This window comes from Ascaphus truei, chromosome 5 (genome assembly GCF_040206685.1).
Source record: "Ascaphus truei isolate aAscTru1 chromosome 5, aAscTru1.hap1, whole genome shotgun sequence".
NCBI classification, from domain to species: Eukaryota; Metazoa; Chordata; class Amphibia; order Anura; family Ascaphidae; genus Ascaphus; species Ascaphus truei.
Window position 1 is genome coordinate 32,484,751 of NC_134487.1, and position 19,010 is coordinate 32,503,760.

General features: G+C 40.5%; 1 protein-coding gene across 7 annotated transcripts in view; it reads left to right on the forward strand.

Moving 5' to 3' along the window:
• The window catches only part of CACNA2D1 (calcium voltage-gated channel auxiliary subunit alpha2delta 1), a 717,165-nt gene that overhangs the window by 660,236 nt on the left and 37,919 nt on the right, over positions 1 to 19,010 (forward strand). For all 7 annotated transcript variants that reach the window (XM_075599575.1, XM_075599572.1, XM_075599576.1 and 4 more), the window contains 4 exons: positions 2,919 to 2,979; positions 4,258 to 4,355; positions 12,770 to 12,854; positions 13,455 to 13,517. In XM_075599575.1, the coding sequence (XP_075455690.1) occupies positions 2,919 to 2,979; positions 4,258 to 4,355; positions 12,770 to 12,854; positions 13,455 to 13,517 (307 nt within the window). The remainder of the gene's footprint in view (positions 1 to 2,918; positions 2,980 to 4,257; positions 4,356 to 12,769; positions 12,855 to 13,454; positions 13,518 to 19,010) is intronic.

Genomic DNA, 19,010 nt, shown 5'->3' on the forward strand with positions numbered 1-19,010 from the left:
ACACAGGTAGATAAGGTGACTTGCCCAATGTCACAAGGAGTAGACACCGGGAATTGAACCAGTCACTGTCTTTACTCACTGAGCCGCTCCTCCCTCAAAGAATAAAAATTGTAATGTAATGCTACATAGACAAATAGTGCTTTTTTACAGCTAAATTATTACAAGAACAACCCATCAACAATCTATCAACCATCAGATCCCCATAATAGTTCTATTTTGCTTCTACTACAGAATTTCCATTATTTAATGGTAAACGCGGTCTGATTTATTGAGTCACAAAAATATTGCAGGTGGTTAATTACCGTTTGAAAAATTGAATATGTCGCAGCATTATTGAACATTAGCAATTGATTCCAATTTGACAGTAGATTAGAAGTACAGTATTTTATTGGAATCCAAAAATGTCTATCGCTCGCATGTTGTGTACCAGAACTGGTATTGCAGTGCTCATCTAGTGGAAGATTGGAGTACTGCAAGTGGTAAGACCAAGCACTGTAAGCTGTAAAGGCTTGATTCTTTTTTAAATTTCTTTTTGTAACTGCAGGGCTTTTGTATTTTTTTGTTTTTTGGTGGGACTCATTTGGTACTTTTGGCCAACAACTTGTTTCAGGCTCTAAATCGGGAGTTTCAAATATATATTTATGTAAATTCGTTTTTTTTTACCTCACTTAAAAAGTTATAATTCTAAAATAAAGTTAGAAGCATAGAAAACAGGATTTGACAGCAGATCAAGAAGCACTGGGGCCACCTAGCATCCCCATTTTCCTATCTGCTGTAAAACCCCAGACACTATTCGTTCATTGGCTTTCTTTCATATGTAGGATAGCCTTGTGTCTATCCAAAGCAGGTCTAAATTTCCTTACTTTATTAGCCCCCAACAAATCTATTTGGAGTCTATTCCACAAATCTCATCACCTTTTCTGTGAAGACGTACTTCTTATTTCCCCATTGGCTGCGGCCAGGGTGACGCTGAGAAGGTGCGTGTGTTCGCGCTCAGCGCGATCTATCACATTGCTACAATGTGTTTGTCCAGCGTGACATCATGGCCGGGCGCCCCCCCCCCACACACGCACGCAACTAGCTGACCAGGAATCGCACGGCCAAGAAGAGCGCATGACGTCACGGCGCTCGAGCTCCCAGCGTAGTCGCAGCCTTAGGCCTTGCCCCCGCTGCCTACGGACGCTGTACCGACGAGAGCCCTCCCCTCAATGGCGCCGGGCCCGCTGCGAGGGGGGGCCGCAGTGCTCGGGCGAGAGTTGCTCCTGCTCTCAATAGAATTGAGAGCAGGACTCGCGTCGAGCGAAAAGGCACGCCCCCCAGCGGTTCAGCCAATGAGGGCGAACCTGCCGGGTGACGTCATGGCCGCGCCCCCGTCACTCCCCCGCCACGCCCACCCCGGTCTCTCTTCATGCAGTGAGCTGCAGACCGGGGAATCGGCTGAACGTGCCGCCAATCTCGCGGGCGCGCGTTACAGCGGCGTGACCGGGGCCTTAGCCTTAGCCTCCTACCCTCCAGCTTCAGGGCATGACCTCTTGTTCTAACACTTCTTTCTCTGAAAATAATTCCCTCCTGTATATTATTGAAAATGTGATTTGCTTAATGGTTGCATAGTTGACGTCTTCTATGAAAAGGAAGTCATGATGAATGAAATATCACTGTCCTTAAAATGTATAAAGGGCACGTGAAGTCTAACGAACGGCTAAGTTGTATATAAATCAAATGTAAAGTAGCTGAATTAAAATCAGTTATTTTTAAAAGTTTTTCACCTCTACATTATTTTTCACTGTATTTCATTTTGTGTACTTCAAATAACCAGACAAGGGAATTCTAAATGTATTTGTATAATATTAATTTGTGGTTTAAATGCTTCTTCTAATACGCATTAAGACAGCGGTGCACAAACTGGGGGGGTACGGCCCCCAAGGGGAACGCAAGATTTTATTGGGGGGGTAGGGGGTGCGCAGTTACAGGGGCCCCGCGCTAAGACCGCGAGGCCTCTGTAAATGTACTTACCGGTTCTTGTCCACGCGTCTCCATGGCAATGCGGCATCAACTGACGCCCGTTACCATGGAGACGTGACGTCAAATGACGCCGCGGGTCACATTAGGTGATGTCACATGACACTGCTGCATTTTTTTTTGCTCAGCAAACATATATTTTTTTCTTTCAAGCAATACAAAACTTTAGAAATGCAGAGTTTTTGTCTCTGACCCAAAAGTTTGCTACCTAATATTATAACATTGGTTTGGAATCTTTAGGGAAAATAGCACATCGAGACCTAAGCAGCAAATGTCTTCTAAACATCGCATTAACTAAAATGTTCTTACAGTGGAAGAAACCGACTACAGGCATACCCCGGTTTAAGTACACTCACTTTAAGTACACTCGCGAGTAAGTACATCTCGCTCAATAGGCAAACGGCAGCTCACGCATGCGCCAGTCAGCACGTTCTGAACAGCAATACCGACTCCCTACCTGTACCGAAGCTGTGCGCAAGCGGGGAGACTATAGAGCCTGTTACACATGCGTTATTTACATCAGTTATGCACGTATATGACGATTGCAGTACAGTACATGCATCGATAAGTGGAGAAAAGGTGGTGCTTCACTTTAAGTACATTTTCGCTTTACATACATGCTCCGGTCCCATTGCGTACGTTAATGTGGGGTATGCCTGTACAGAGTAGGTTTCTAACAAACATTTAAGACCATTTTAGGCGCAGTATATTTAATATTAGGCTTTATCATTTAACCACAAACATTCTCCCTGCAACATGGACCACAATAGAAATGGTAAGGTAAAACAAAGTTATATTTGTATGCTTATTTGGTCTTTTCATGTAGTTATGCAGGTGTGCACGATGATATCACTATAACTAAAACAGACCTATCTGACATAAATTCTTCATTTTTTCAGATTCTGAAACTCTGAAGCCTGAGCACTTTGATGAAAGCGGACACACCTTGTTAGCGCCAAGGTTGATCAATTTCCTACTATTGTTTTCATGTACTAATAAATAAATAAATACATTTAAACTAGGAATATTATAATACACCCCAAGCAGGACTTCACAAAATAGGAATTTGCATCCTATCAACAGTTATTATCACCATTGCGCCATCACACATTCTTCTCACCTCTTTCCCATCACTTTTCTTACCTTCAAGCAATAATTAAACTTGCAGTACCTGATCTAGGGTGGTCCCTCATCCTCTGGTAACCCTATGTTCCCGAGATATTGATACATATTTTTGTGTGTCCTTGTTTTGACACAAAATAAATAAATATTTGGCTGTGGGCTCACATAGCAACTTTTTAATGGCAGCTGGAGCAAGCCCTGACCATGTGGCCATTTTGTTTTACACTGGGCAAATATTCTTGCTCGGTGGACAAACCTGCTTCCCAGTTGGGAACCGAGGGGGTCCCTGGAGGAAGAGGGAATATGGATATGCAGGTAAGCTGGGGGAAAAAAATGTGACCGGAGCTGCTGCTTTAAAGTAGCAATACAGGTTTAATTTATTAAGATTTTTTTTTGGTTATGGGATTGAAGCAGGGGTTCTTCTGAGCTGAACTGTGTTAACTTGAGCTCCGGGGACCCCCTGTTTCCATTCTTACCTCCATAGGAGGTGCCGGTATCTGTGTGGAGTTTAAATGTCCTGTTCATGCGGGCCTATAGGAAGCCGTGATTGGTCCGCTTGATGTGGGACATTTAAACACCACAATCATTTTAGACACACAGTTCCCTGGATGTGTAGATACTGGCACTGCTACGGAGGTAACTACCCCTGGAAGCACAGGGTCCCCGAGGATGAAATTAACACAGTTCAGCTCCGGAGACCCCTTACTTCAATCCTGAAATAAAAAATTAAAAAAATGAAACCTGTATTGCTGCTTTAATTGTATCTATGTCCCGCAATACTTTATTCAGGGCTAAGAGAATTCTGAAAAAAAATGAAAAAATCTTTGCTTGTCGGTGAAAAATAGTAACATGGATTTCTCAGAAGATTCTACTACTTGTCAAAAAAGAGTTTAGGAGGTCGAGTAAAAAAAACCATCACACATATTGATATATAAAATAAAACAAAGCAATAACACGTGCATTTTTATAGTCACCAGCCTTTCAGGATTTATATCAGTTTACTGAGGAACACGTTCTACTATGCCTCAAAAATGTTTTCTTTTGACTTCAAATGTAAATCCATTGTTACATGCAACTTCCTGGGAGTGATTTCATGGTTTCTTTTTCTTTGAACAGGGAATACTGTAGTGATCTAAAGCTGACAAATAATAACGCAGACTTCATCAACAACTTCAATGAATTCATAGATCGCAAAACACCAAATAGTCCATCATGTAAGTATAAAGGATATATATTTTTAAATCACCTATACAGTATTTTAACCTGCAATATTGTTGATCATACACAGCTTTTTCATTGTAGGTAAGCAAACAGTTTATAGTAGTATGGTAACTATTATTAACTGGGTAAAGGTCAGTAAAGCAACAATGTTTGCTGATTGTATTTAGTATGTGTTATTATTATTTATTTTTTAAATACTCACTTGGAGGAACTCCTGGTTAAGGAACACATTGGTCAGAATTATGGGAACAGGTGACTCTACTTTAGAAATGACTATTTTATAACTGTGCAGGTTCCATTGGGTCAGAAAACATAATGCTTTTTACCTTCTTTACTGGAGATCTGGCTACTACATGGGTGTTTCTCAGGTGCTATGAGCTCACCTGGTTGTTACAGGAATCTGAAGGCTCCGCTGGTGTTGTGTGGGAGCAGCAACAGGACAGGCTTTTCCTCATTATGGTTGAGCGCCTCATCTCATGAGGATCCTGGCAAGCAGGATGGTCCCCACAGGCAACCCTTTCTCCTCCAAAGACTACACAGCATAGTTGGTACAACTGAGTCTTTATTCCATACACCACGTGGCATCCACCACAATCCCTGGAGCAGACACCCAGGACTTGAGGCCCCAAGAGTCCCTCCTAAGCTCCTTTACCCCCTGGCGGGGCAAAGGGAATCACACCAACCACTCCTCTGAGGGAGGGAAGAGACACCACAATTTGGTGGAGTGCCAGCTTTTATACCCAGGGGGAGGGGCCATAACAGGGCAGGTCCTGGTACTGACAGGCATCACACCATATACATGTGATCCTGTCAGTACCCTCCCCAGGTATGACACTCCATTCTGCCGGTAGACCTGCCCCTGGATATGGCAACATTGTACCCATCCAGGCTGCAACTGCAGGCTACGCCCTGCGCAGAAGTTTAACCCCAACACTGCCTATTCCTATCAGGACTTATAGTGTTGAGGCCAGTGGAAAAGCTATAGCCAGGGGCACTAGGCTACATCGGTAACCCGTTAATGTCAATGGAGCATATCTTTGGTACTGTACATGCATACCATGGCACATCATGCAGCTTTAACAGTGTTATTGATTGACTCACCAGTAAATAAGAAACCAGGATTCACTAAAGATATGCAAGGTTTAGATCTAACTATTTCAGCAGGTTTAAACTGTGCACAAAAACTGTGGGTCATTTATTTGTCATCAAGGCAGTCAGTAACAGCAATGAAAAAGGAAAACTCTAGTGCAAATACTGTATTCCAAATACAATTACACTGACATTGCTAGTACTGATTGGCTCGCTAATCCAGCTGCCATTTTGGATTTCATTTAGGGAATTCAAGTTTGAATTTAAACATCTCAGGAGGTTACCCTGTGTACAACTGATGGGGTCATGTACTGTACTTCAGGTTCCAATGTTGTGTTGAGAAAAACATGGCCTGTATTTCTTCTTTAATTTGAATGTTCGGAGGAGGCAATTCCTGCTCTAATTGTTTCTTGGCTTGGTAATTTCCTATTCATGGACATAGCCTCAGGGCTGACTGAAAAATGCTGTCATATGTTTTATTTGTATAACATTAGCTACATTGCTTGTTATTTGTTCAGCAATCTGTTAGTCATTGCAACAAGCTGATAATGTTATTTGTGAAACATTTTATAAACAATACAATAATTTATTAAGAGCAGGCACTTTCATTGGGGTTTTGGTTCTGAATAAATGCTGGGTTTTGGTTTTGTCGGAACTCAAACAGTTTTGAATTTGAATTTGTAAAGGGTTATGGGGGAAAAAATAAATTTTTTAACTGAGACTTTTGTGCAAAAGTTTTCCAAGTTTAACACAAATAGAAAAAAATCAGAGGTCATGGCCCAAATTTAGCTTGATTCGAAAATGTTCCTCAGTTCGACTTGCAAACTAATTTCGAAGTTCGCAATGTTTGAATATAAAATAAATGAACCTGGCTAAGCTTAGAATGTAGATCAGTTTTGGGCCTACTTATGAGCGTTACTAAAAGCAATTTTGTCGTAAAAGTGACGTACAGAAGTGTAACAAATTCCCTAAGATGAAAATGATTCTAGGGAATTAGAGGCAGATTTTGAATGCACAAATGGACATGATATGCATGAGAAAGTTTAATTGCGACATACAACATGACAAATTATATAGTTAAATACGTATCTCTTCAAAGAATGTAACTAAGTGACACTCACTTATGATAGAAGAACTGATAAGTATGTAACTGTAGGATTTCTCATGTTGGCTGTAGCATTGGGTTCTTTCTTTTGTTTATACGTTGTCACATACCCAGTAGCACTCCTTTTTTACATAAATATATATGGTGAAGTGGGGCTGGGTTGGAGCTTATTGAGGTTGTGTGTGCACCACTTTTGTGCGCCAGAAATATGTGAAAATTGTCAGTCAACTTTTTCTTGGTGTAAAAGACAAACGGAAGTACGGTAGAAGTAAATAATTCGTAATGCATTCATATGCACCAAATATAAGCACGTGATTTACATACCACTACTGATTTTAGGTGAGAGAGTACATTTTTTACACAATGCAGTCTTTCAATTAGTTAAAAAATATATATATTTATATATACTGTACATACTGTAGCCCTTATCGGTTGGCACCCGGTCTTCCATGGAAAGTATGTAAGATGACGCCTATCAGAGCTCCAGAGATTCTTGCAGATTATTCTGAGGTTTATATTGTAGCTAGTGTCGGTGTCAGACTTGTAGGACATTTAAGCCCGCAAGCAAGTGGCTATTATCCCATGGTACTGGGGTACCCTGAGATGGACGGATTGTGGAAGACATCTAGCTACGGTAGCACCCAACACTGGCGAGCTAGGATTCCCATTGTAACCCTCTTTTTGGTGAGTTTTTGTTTTGTGCATTCTGTTGTTACTGTTGGCTCTGGCCAAAATAAACAGTTTATTTCACTCCTTCCTTCTATCTGGTGCTTGCGATCCTGGTGTAATCGTCTAGTCTTCCGTGATATCCGTATTCCATGTTTTTCATGAGTTATTGCTGTGTTTTGCTTGGGTGGTTCCCTGTTTACCCTGGCCAAAAATAAACCTTCATTTATTTAACCTCTGTGTTTAGCCTGGTGTTTGCAATCCCAAAGAGTTTGGTTAACCCCGTACTGTGACAGCCGGTATTTGAAGTTTGTATGTTATGTTATGTTTCCAAATATATTAGCACTGGAAAATTCTGATTTTAATAGGCTGATTTTGCTGGGCTGATCCAAAAGCACTACACAGCCTTTCGTAACAAAGTCCAGTTCTCTATCTTGCTTGTACTGTTGCAGTCAGTCCTGGTAAATGTAGGACTAACCTTACATTTCAAATCTAGATGCCCGCTCTGATTGCATGACTCAGCTGCAGCATTACTTTAAATTACAAAGTTTAATTGACTGATATAATTGTTTCAGTAAAGTGCCACAACAATTACATTAAGTTTAGTATTTCTATAGCAAGCTTGTGCCAAAAATGTACTTAGCTTTTTTTTAAAGGACTAAATCAAAATAACTCTTTGTGAATATTAAATGTTCCCCAACTACAACATCCTCTAATGCATTTGTTATCACATTTAGGTAATAGCTTTTACCTCATACACTTATGTAATGTATGAGTGTAGCCTCTGAGTAACCTCAAACAGGACCATGGAGAATGATTATTCTTTTTTACTATTCCTGGAGAGAAAATGGAATAGATGACACCAGACTAATTACCGAGCTTCACCTAACACGGTGCTGTACTAAAGAGGAGTGGAACCTACCTTTTCAATTGTAGTTTGCAATTAATTGTGAATTAGCTTTGAAAGGTTATTTCGGTGGACTTTATTTCTAAACCTGCACTTGTTGGACATAAATAGAATCACAGATCAAGCTTTGACATGAGTCTCCACCTAGTGTTTTTTGTTGTCCTAGGTGTGAAGCAGGGGTCCCGGAGCTGAACAACGTAAATATCAGCTCCGGGGATATGCTGTATCCTGAGATACTTAACTCCATCGGTCATGCTGGTATCTGCACCAGCTGTGTGAACAATATGAGGCATTAAATGTCTCACGCCTCACCGGCCAATAGGAAACTGCAACATCATCCATCGTGACTTCCTATTAGCCTGCGTGATGTGGGACCTTTAAACATGCAGGAGATAACGACAGCACCTACGGAAGTAAGGATCTCCCAAAGCATATGGGGTTCCTGGAGCTGAAATTAACGTGGTTCAGCTCTGGAGACCCCCTGCTTCCCACTCAGGGGCCATTTAAAAAAAAGAAAAGGACATTCTTCTTTCAGAGTTAATATAAATAAGTATAACTTCTTGATTATCTAAAACGTTGTTATACAGTAACTTTCTCTAGAAAGTTTGTATCATTTTACGTTTCTACAAAATTATCTGCTACATATTAACATTTTGTAATGTCCATGGAAAACAATGGGAGATTTTGTGATGACCGTTAATATTGTTTTGAAAAATTCTCATGCCTGCAATCCCAGTGTGCCCATGTACTGTAGAACATGTTCTTGCTCACAGATGACACATAGGGGCCTATGCAGAGAGCAGCGCTATTTCAAAACTCGCCATTTTTTGGAGAAAATCGCGCAGAAAACAGCAGAAAATGGCGAGTTACGAAAAACGCGCCAATTTTTTTTTTCTATTTCTAAAACTCGCCTCGCAGCTGGCGAGAACCTCCATCTCGCCAGTTTTAAAAATATCCTTATGCAGAGAGGCGCAAACGGCATGTAGCGGCTGTTCGCGGCATTAAAATGGCGCGATTGTCTCCTTTTTGCCTCGCCAGAAAAAGTTGGCAAGAAGCTGCCGCTCGCGGCCATAGCAAAGGAAAAAAAAAGGCGCGAATTTTTTTTTACACATTTCTGCAGCGCGCATCTCGCCAATTTAAACTCGCCACACGCATTCATGTTAAACATAGCAGAATCCGCACATTTCTGCATATGGAGAATAAAACTCTCCAAAAAAGCTACTTTTTATTAAACTCGCCAAATTTAAAATTCGCTGCTCTCTGCATAGGCCCCTATGTGTTAATGGTACAGTACGTAATTAATTACATTAATGTGATTCAATAAATGGCACAGAATTTTGAAATAGCACCACATGAATTGCACACTATTTTTATGACCTGAACTAGATTATCCTTTTCACATAATTTTATGATTGTGATACGGGTATATCTATTACAGTGTAAGAATTCACGTTGATTCTAATTACTGTAGGAGTCATTTATTTATAACAACATTTATATAGCACCCTTATATAGGGCGCAGTACATTAAAACATTCATGTGGTTAGATCTGGAACATGTCATGTGATTGCCATAGAGTCATTGTTAATATGTCTTTGTAGTGGGCAGGGGTGGGAGCATCATGGTCGGGCTATGGGTTAGATAGATTGAGAGCTTGATGGGTTGGTGGGCAGGGGTTGGGGTCTCTAAATTTAGTCTTGTGAGTTAGCCTGCTGATGGGTCTGACAGTGGAGGTGATTGGCATGTAAGGCAGTTAAATCCCGATGTCTTCAATTAGTGCATATGTTACCTGTGTGTCATATATGCTGGATTGCTTTTATTGCAAATAATTTTTGTCCAGAAATATGTCTATTGTTAATGTGTCACGTGACACTTACAGATAACGATAAAGGAGATAACTCTGAGGCATAGGGAGGTCTCATTTATTTAGAAAGAAGAAATATTCAGTGTCAGCCAGCAAGAAATGCTTTAGGTCAGCGGTGGCCAACTCTAGTCCTCAAGGGCCACCAACAGGTCAGGTTCTCAGCTTATACCTGCTTCAGCACAGGTGGCTCAATCAGTGGCTCAGTCAATGGCCAAGTCAATGAATGAGCCACCTGTGCTGAAGCGAGGATATCCTGAGAACCTGACCTGTTGGTTGCCCTTGAGGACTGGAGTTGGTCACTTCTGCTTTAAGTTGTACAGAATGGCACAGGGTGTTCAGAGTGGAAGGCTGATCCCAGAAGTAGTGAATTCAAGACGCCCATCTTGCTATATCCTATTTGGCAACAAAAGCCTGGTCTCCTAGTAAATAAAGTCGCTCAGGGTTTTGATAAAAGAGAACTCGCTATGGGGATTCTTCATTGGCACTATCTTACCTTCATAAGTAACCATCTTAACCCCTATTTTAAAAAAAAGTGACTATACGAGGGATTGCAGGTTGAACTAAGATGCTGAGAAGGGGAGAGGCATGATGTTAACTTTCCCTGCTGCTTAAAGAATTCAGTAAAATGCTCTGAAGCAATAACTGTTTGTAATTAGTTGGACACTCAGACCTAACAATATTATTGCCGTCTCAGCTGTTCCTGAAAATAAGAAATAATGTGGCTGTACACCACGTGAACGTTACCTACTGTATGAGAACAAAACATTGACCATAATTACTGTACTTTTCGGTACGCCACCTGCGCATGCACAGAATCTGCTGGCCCCGCCTGCAGATGCACAGAAGCGTCCGGCGCTGCCTGCACATGCGCAGAAGCAACTGAAGCCACCTGCACAAACTCATAAGCTCGCGCATGCGCATAAAAAACTAAAATTTGGGTGGGGGGTAAAAAAACACAAACCCAAGGAAGTACTAGGATCAGCGGACACACACACACACACACACACACACACACACACACACACACACACACACACACACACACACACACACACACACACACACACACACACACACACACACACACACACCTTTTGAAAGTAACAGCATTTACATACTTTAAAATCAATCACAATCATAAAAATCAAAACAATTTCACTGACAAAAGACAAAGACGTTTCACTTAACAGGCGCGTGCTCGGCACACACACCCTTTTTTTCCAATGTAAAACTCTTTTCTTAATTTAAATTAATCTCTGTCACTTAATTTTATAACGACTTAAATCTCTATAAGTCTATGAAATAAAGTTTTGATCAGAGAATTGTGACCCAGGCCCATGGGCCGTGGGAAGGTAATCTCACTTCCTTATGCCTCTGCATTAACAATTAGACTGCAAGCTCTTTAGGTCAGGTACAGCAGTGTTACATAGGTAAAAATATGACTTTGTGAGATATTGGGAGCGTAAAGTTGGGGGCAAGACTGAAAGGTGCCCCCTATTCACAGTGGGAAAATAAATAATAAAAAATACATACGGTACTATAGTGCACAACTTTATACATAGGGTGCTTTGTTTAAAGATTTCAGTTTCAAACTGAAACAGTGCATTGTGTTAACAATTCTTTATTAACCTAAAATCAAAAGTGCAAGTCTTAATAAAACATAATTTATGAGATCTTTAATATAGATACAATATGTACAGTACATGATATATCCTTTTGTCTTACCATTAATCAAAAGAACAGTTCTTTAATGGGAAACCTTTCTGACTGATGAAGCATCAACAAAGATACTCTGGGCCTAATTCAGAGTTTTGTCAGAAACGCATCAATTGGCATCAAAATATTATCGACGTGCCAACATATTTTCTGTGTTTCTAATGCGGTTTCGAGTTGAGCGCTAAAAAGTCTTTGGCTTCTGGTCTAAAAACAATCTGATAGAGTGGCCCATGCGTGTTCATTAATAGAGTGTATCATTTACATACGTATGCCACAGACAACATCCAAACTCAAACTCAACCTCGAACTCCAGTCCCTAGTGTCATTTTTTTTCCTTGTGGGAAAAACATTGATGCACACACCATACAACAACACATACAAATGTACTATTCCTGCTATTCTTACAGATGTAGCCGGAATAAATGTTCCCGCTGTTGTGGAAAACCAAGTAATCTGGACTGTGGCTTCCCCCGGCAGCGGAAAATCTCTCCGTGGGGGAGCCCATTCAGAAGAAGCCCCCTCCCCCCCCCCAGCCACGACTTTTACTGTTCCCGGAGCTACATCTGTATGTGCGTTTGTTTTATGACAAAATCACTTCTAGCAATAGCTCCCATAAACCCCATACATTATTTACTTCAGTTATGCTATTAATAATCAACGTGTAATTTCTTGATACATTGTCCAAAATAGTCCTTAGATAATTAAGATATAGTGTGGCAATTTCTGTTAACAAGTTCTATTTTCTGCTACCAAATGGAACCATTCCTTCTACTTTTCTACTTGCATATTTTAAGACTACGTGACTCTGCAGCACCTAACTCTAATTTGGATCGAAATTCCAGACGTAGCGATGACACAGCACTTTGTTTCTAACGCGACCTCTACCGCTGTCTCTTCCAACTTACTGATGGCTTCCCTTCTCAAAATGTTTTTTATTACTGCCTATCTTAGTCAATGCATCTCTGCTTACTGTTTTCATGTGTGATGGACACTAAGAATAAGATCGTGTTCTATTATTACTCCACTTAATTCCCATGTCCCCCATGTCCTATTTTTATAGGTAACATTGACATGGTTAAAAGGGTATTACTGGATGCAGGAATTACAAATGAACTTGCGCAGATCTACTGGAGTAAATATTCACCGTGAGTCATTTGCTTTTATATATTTTACAGTACATGTAGTAAATTGTTCAAAGTTTAAGGATAAACACGTATTTATTTACATTGTTCTTTAAAATTATGTCGAGTAATTTTTGTTTTTGTATGATCCATACAGCTAGATCTTAACAGAGGTTTCAACATAAAGACTTAATTGAGTACAGGGATTATTTATAAATGGGGATTTTATAATAGATTTGCAAATTTAGATCTAAATCTTCCTGTCAAAATAAAATCTAAATAGTATTCAGCCTAGCATATTGTTTGCACTATGGCCAATTATGCCTAACTAAGGAGCAAATATGGTAGGCATATAAAAGTTGTAGTGATCTGTCTGAGTTTTAAAGTCGTAAAGTCTGAACCACAGTGGTTGGCATTTTTTTATATCATATTGAAGACAAATAGATGTAAATAGAAGGTGCTGGAGGTTTTTACAATTAATTAATGGGGATTTTTTTTAAAGTGAGTAATTAAGGAAAGTGTTATATTAGTGAGACAGGGTAAATTGAACAGCAGGATTAAAAAAAAATGCAACATTATTTAAAATGTAAGCCTCACCTATTCACCACTTTGTTGATGTCATAGCAAAGGGATTCTTGCGAGATTTGTTGCTACGGATGGTGGAATCACAAGAGTGTACCCAAAAATGTAAGTATTATCTCATTTCTATGTGCACAGTATCTTGCCATTACAATATAATGCATCCTCTTCCATATATTTGATCAAATAAGAATGATTTTATTGATACACGAGAACAACATGTTTAAGCCCTAACCTGGGACTGTCATGAAGGCCAAAAAAGTTGGACACTTTGGGGCATATTTATTAAAGTCTCCTAGGTACAAAATTGGATGAAAAACATAGCACCAGAATAATGAAAGACAAAAAATCCCATTGGTTTCAGTTGGAAGGTTTTTCTTTGATAAATCAGGTGCAGTTTTTTATATATATTTTTTGCAGCCGGAAGATATTGACAAGTTGGCCCCAAGAAGCAATTTTATCAATGACTTCCAGCAGCCAAAGGGGAGCAAATCTGGTGCAGTTTTTTTCGCTAGAGCTTTGTTTCACTTTGGAGAGACTTGGATAGAGGATCCCTTTGTCACTATTTACAAATACATTCATTCAGTGTTTTGGGCAATAATGCTTTAGTCATTTATTTATTTTTCATTTGCATTACTGGGATTTTGAGCAAACCATTTAGGGTGATAGAAGCATCAGAAATATTTAGTGCTTCATGCTTCACGCTTTTGCAAACTTTTATTCATTTCTACCAAATGTTGTAGACACAAATATTATAATTAATCAGATCATGGAGGGGGGGGGGGAGGCTATTAGAGAGGGGTTGCTGTATAAGGCACCTGGTCTCTTCATTTCCGTTCATGTGACTGGCGGCCGGTCGCAAACCCCAAAAATCTTGTGGTGGTCAACCCTACGGAAAGATGTAAGTAAGTTCAGTGCAAATTAGTTTCAAATGTGGCAAAAGTAACCAAAACACAGTAGCAAACTTTTATTAGTACATTTTGGTCTGATCTAGTGGGCCTGAAACTCACAATCTCATTGTTTCTTCTTCATTGAGCTATATATTCCAAATGTGTGTAACAGAACATGAACTTTTTAAGTAAACTATTCTTTTTCCTAGAACAAAATAAACCAGGACTTTAGTAAACTTCCACTGACATTATTATTTGCAGTTCAACTGATTTATATGAACGGATTATAAGTCAGAAGTGACAAATTATTTTCTTAAACGTTATTGGAGGTTAAGCATTATTCATTTGCTCTTGTATTTCTGCCTACACAGTTTTGTTAATTTATTTATTAACTCCATAGTTTATTACGAAATACGTAGTATAACAAAAGCATTTAACAGCCTTAAGTCTGTTGCCAATTAAAATACGAAAACTGAAAAGACTTTGGCAATCATCTGTCCCATTGGTTTCAATAGAAAGTTTTTCCTCGGTAAATTTGGTGCTGTTTCCCCCCGTTTTGCAGCTGGGAAACTTTAATAAATACATCCTTTTATTGGCTCATGTCTATCATTAAAACAACTAACCCCTACTAAATATCAAATCCCTTGTGGAGTAGAAACTTTCTTGCTGGTTATAAGGAGGTGCACAAAAAGCTAAACAACTACATGGCAGATAGAGGGACACAAGGAAGGGTCTGAGGGGGTTATTTACTAGCGTCTATTTCAGGGATGGGCAACTCCAGCCCTCAAGGGCCACAAACAGGTCAGGTTTTCTGGATATCCCTGCTCTAGCACAGGTTACTCAATCAGTGGCTCAGTCTTTGACTTTGATATCCCTAAAACCTGACCTGTTGGTGACCCTTGAGGACTGGAGTTGCCTACCCGTGGTCTTTTTGCTTTCAATGGGCTTGCTCTTCTACGATCAATATAGTGCTATTGTTTGCCCCAGTTTTGCAGCTGGAACACTTGAGTAAAATGACCCCCCCCACCAATGCTTTAAATGTATAGGGGCAGATTCACCAAGCGCCGCTACGGGTTAGTGCGCCCAATCCGGGGTTACCTCCTATTCAAGTTACAGTAGGGTTGCCACATTTAAGTTTTCATAATACAGTGTGCTGAAATCCATTATGAAAGTGCGATGTCATAAGGAGTGATGAATGCTTTGCTAATGCTTCGAGCTGAACAGTATCTCCCGCTTGTCCGCTAAATTCTTTTGTTGTATGTCTATCAGGGATTGTTAAATATAGAAATGTTGTAGACTCGTATATATGAGTACTAGAGAAAGTGTACTTATACTATATATATAAACTACAGTAAATAGAAGCTGGGAAACTCCCATATTTGTACTAGAATCTAAATCAGAGATTTAGGCAACAAAGTAAGGACCATGTTGAAAAAGAAAATGTTTGCAAGCAGCATCTGGAATTATTGGCACAAAGTTGGTGCTGGATACTTGCCAAGGTTTTCTTTGATCTTCAGAATATTAGATTTTATTATTTGCCTGTTTCAAATTTGACTTCATATCTTATGATTGTTCTACAAGGGGTGGAAATAACAAGGTATACAGTAGAACCTCCCACTCCCCCATTTCCATCTTGAAAGCTGTGATTTTTAGACATACAAAAATCCAACCAGTAGCATTAGAGGGTAGTAATAGTAATTTCAATAATTGATGCATTTAACTGAGAGAAGGTGGAAAATCCTGTCAGTTATTCTTAATCCTCTATCTTCTCATAAACTAAGAGACTCAAATGTAGATTATTTGTCTATCTGAGTGTAAACATTTGAAGCAGTTTTTACTCTGAAGGCTGAAACATAGAAGTAAAAGTGTTACAAGATTTACTCATAACTGGAAGGGAGTTTTAGTTGCATTCTGAAGGTACAGCTAAGCTAACTGTCTTCAGTACCACTGCCACACACAGTCACCCCCCACCCTCCCCCGCAGTGTAATCGTGGCAGATACTGTCCTTACTGTACCCAGTGTCGTTGACTTTTGGTTCTTCAATTGTGGCAAAAGAGACTGGGAGTCTTGCTACATCTGTACTGTGATAGTACTCTGTATTTTGTTTAGGAGACTTTAGTCCAACAAAGAGTACTCTCAACATTAATGCCTTTCTGGAATGAAAAGCACTTTGCATCTAACTATTTTGGTGATTCCCAATAGGTGGTTCAGGAACCCTTAGGGGTTTGTGAGGTGTCTTCTAGGGGTGGTGGATCCCAGGAAATATAGTGGTTCCCTGCACTTAGTAAGGCCCCAAATGTCACCTTGTTGTGGGTAGTATAGCTGTCAATTACAGCAAGAACTTCCAAAGTTGCTCCCCACAATGCTTTGTATCCACAGTAGCAAAGCATTGCGGGGTATGACTGTAATGCAAAGATCCTGGATTCAACCGACAACTTGTACACTCTGAGTCAGTAAACAGTTTTACAGATGTAATAAACAAAGGAGTTTAACTTTGCTTTGGTTATGTTTTCAGTTACAGCTTCAACAGCTAAACAACATACAACAGGAAAGCGCTCTGAACACGCGGGGAAGCCCTATTAGTCTGGCCTGATCCCGAGAGAGCAAAGGGAATTCTTGGCCAGGCACCTGCACGGTCCATGAAGAGGCTCTGACACTTTGCCAACTTATGCCCTCAATTATAGATCATATACTTTAGACCTCCCCCAATCAGTGTTGAGTGTTGATGCAAAAATGCATACTTAAGAAAGCTGACGTGTTACACTTCCCCAACAGTAAACAATTCCATATATGGTTTCAAACACCTGACTGAGAGAGCTCTGCTCACCCAAAGCACACAAAATAGCTCAGAGCGTGATTACTGAGTTAGCGTCTCATACTTTATGTGTGAGGACTTTCCTTAAACAATGACTTTGGATGCTACTGCAATAATTGACAGCTACTGCACCGACACACTTTATTCGAGCAAATACCCAGTATGTACCTGTCAGATACCTGGAATGCGCCGCTTCTCACCTCTGACAAGCCCCGTTGCGTTTGCCTTCCCAGCCTGGGTTCATGCCTGGCTGACGGGCGGCTGATCTGTTAAATGATAATGATTAGGATTTAATAGGCTGCAATGCTTCGCGTGTCTACCAGATGGCATAAATTCATGAATTGTAATGCAGTATATATATATATATACTGTGCAGTATTGCAGCCAGCGGGAATAAAATGCTTCAATCCCTGCTTGGAAAATAACTCAATGCACTCGGGCAGAAAACAGTCACAAACCTCAATACACCCGGGTATACCCGAATTCGTGGGACTAGCCAAGCTCGAATAAAGTGTGTCGCCAGTGTACACCACCCATGCTGTTTGCACACACACTGAGGTGTAGTTTGGAGCTTTATAAAGCATGTGCTCTCCCATGAATTCAGGATACTATCTGCCTGGGGTCAGTCAAACAGTTTTGTTAGCAATAGTCTAATGAGAAGGAAAGTAAGATTTAATAATTAAGGGGCCATGGAACAAATATTCTCTAGCAGGAAGTGCATAATGCAAAAATGGTTGGGAACCACTGGTTTACAAGCTTCAGTTAATGCACCGTCCACCTTACCCTGTGTTGCACGCTATGATCTATGAACGGCTTTGCTAGGCAGCAGTCTGTTCAGTTTTATTATGATGCTCTAATTGTGCTGTGGCCTTACCGCTAAACCAAGGTGTGGGTCTTTGTTGAGGTTAGTTTGGGGTTTAGTGGAGAATGGGAAGTTATGCATCCTACAACGTGCAGGTGGTTTTGAACATGTCTGGATTTTTCTATGCAAATCTATAGTGGTCCTACAGTATGTGTAAAAAGATTCCCACTGATCCATAATAGTTTACAGATAGTCCTTGAACAGTATGTTTTTATGAATAGAAACAGAAATGGGCAGCATATAAGGACATCAGGACCCACTTACAGTATTTATTTATTTATAACATGTTTTACCAGGAAGTAATACATAGAGAGTTACCTCTCGTTTTCAAGTATGTCCTGGGCATAGAGTTAAGATGGCAAATAACACATGGTTACATAAGGGAACTAACTGTTCACATTAGCTCTGACCATTTTTGTATAAGCTGTATCTGTATCTACTCATATTCCCCTTTACCCCCTGTGTTTTTTCAATCTGTGATATACAGTACTGCTGTTGATCTCCAACAGCTTTAAATTCCTTTACTGTAGGTGTGGCTAACTCCAGCCCTCAAGGGCCAACATCAGGTCAGTTTTATGGATATCCCTGCTTTAGCACGTGGCCGGTGGCAGATTTAGAATTACTGTAGGCCCGTTATGCCCGGGCCTGGTGCGGCAACATTTTGGGCCGGTAAAATTTTCTGCCCCTATATGCTTTTGCCGCACTCTCGGGCATACGGACCTAATGGATTCAAAATCCCATAGGCCCTTTGCATGTGCCGACCGCCTCCTTGCTGCCGCCCTCCTGCCCTTTTGTAATCCCAGCGTCAAATGACGCCGCACGAAGTCAGCAACGTGGCGTCACACTGCGTCTCGTTGCCAGGGCAATGTGACGTCCAATGATATCATGACTTCTCGTTTCCATGGTAATGCGCCACCTTGTGACGTAACGTTGGTGACATCTGCAGCGTCATTTGACGCTAGGATTATAAAGGAGCAGGAGGGCGGCAGCAAGGAGGCGGCTGACACAGGCAAGGGCCTAGGAGCAGCAGATTT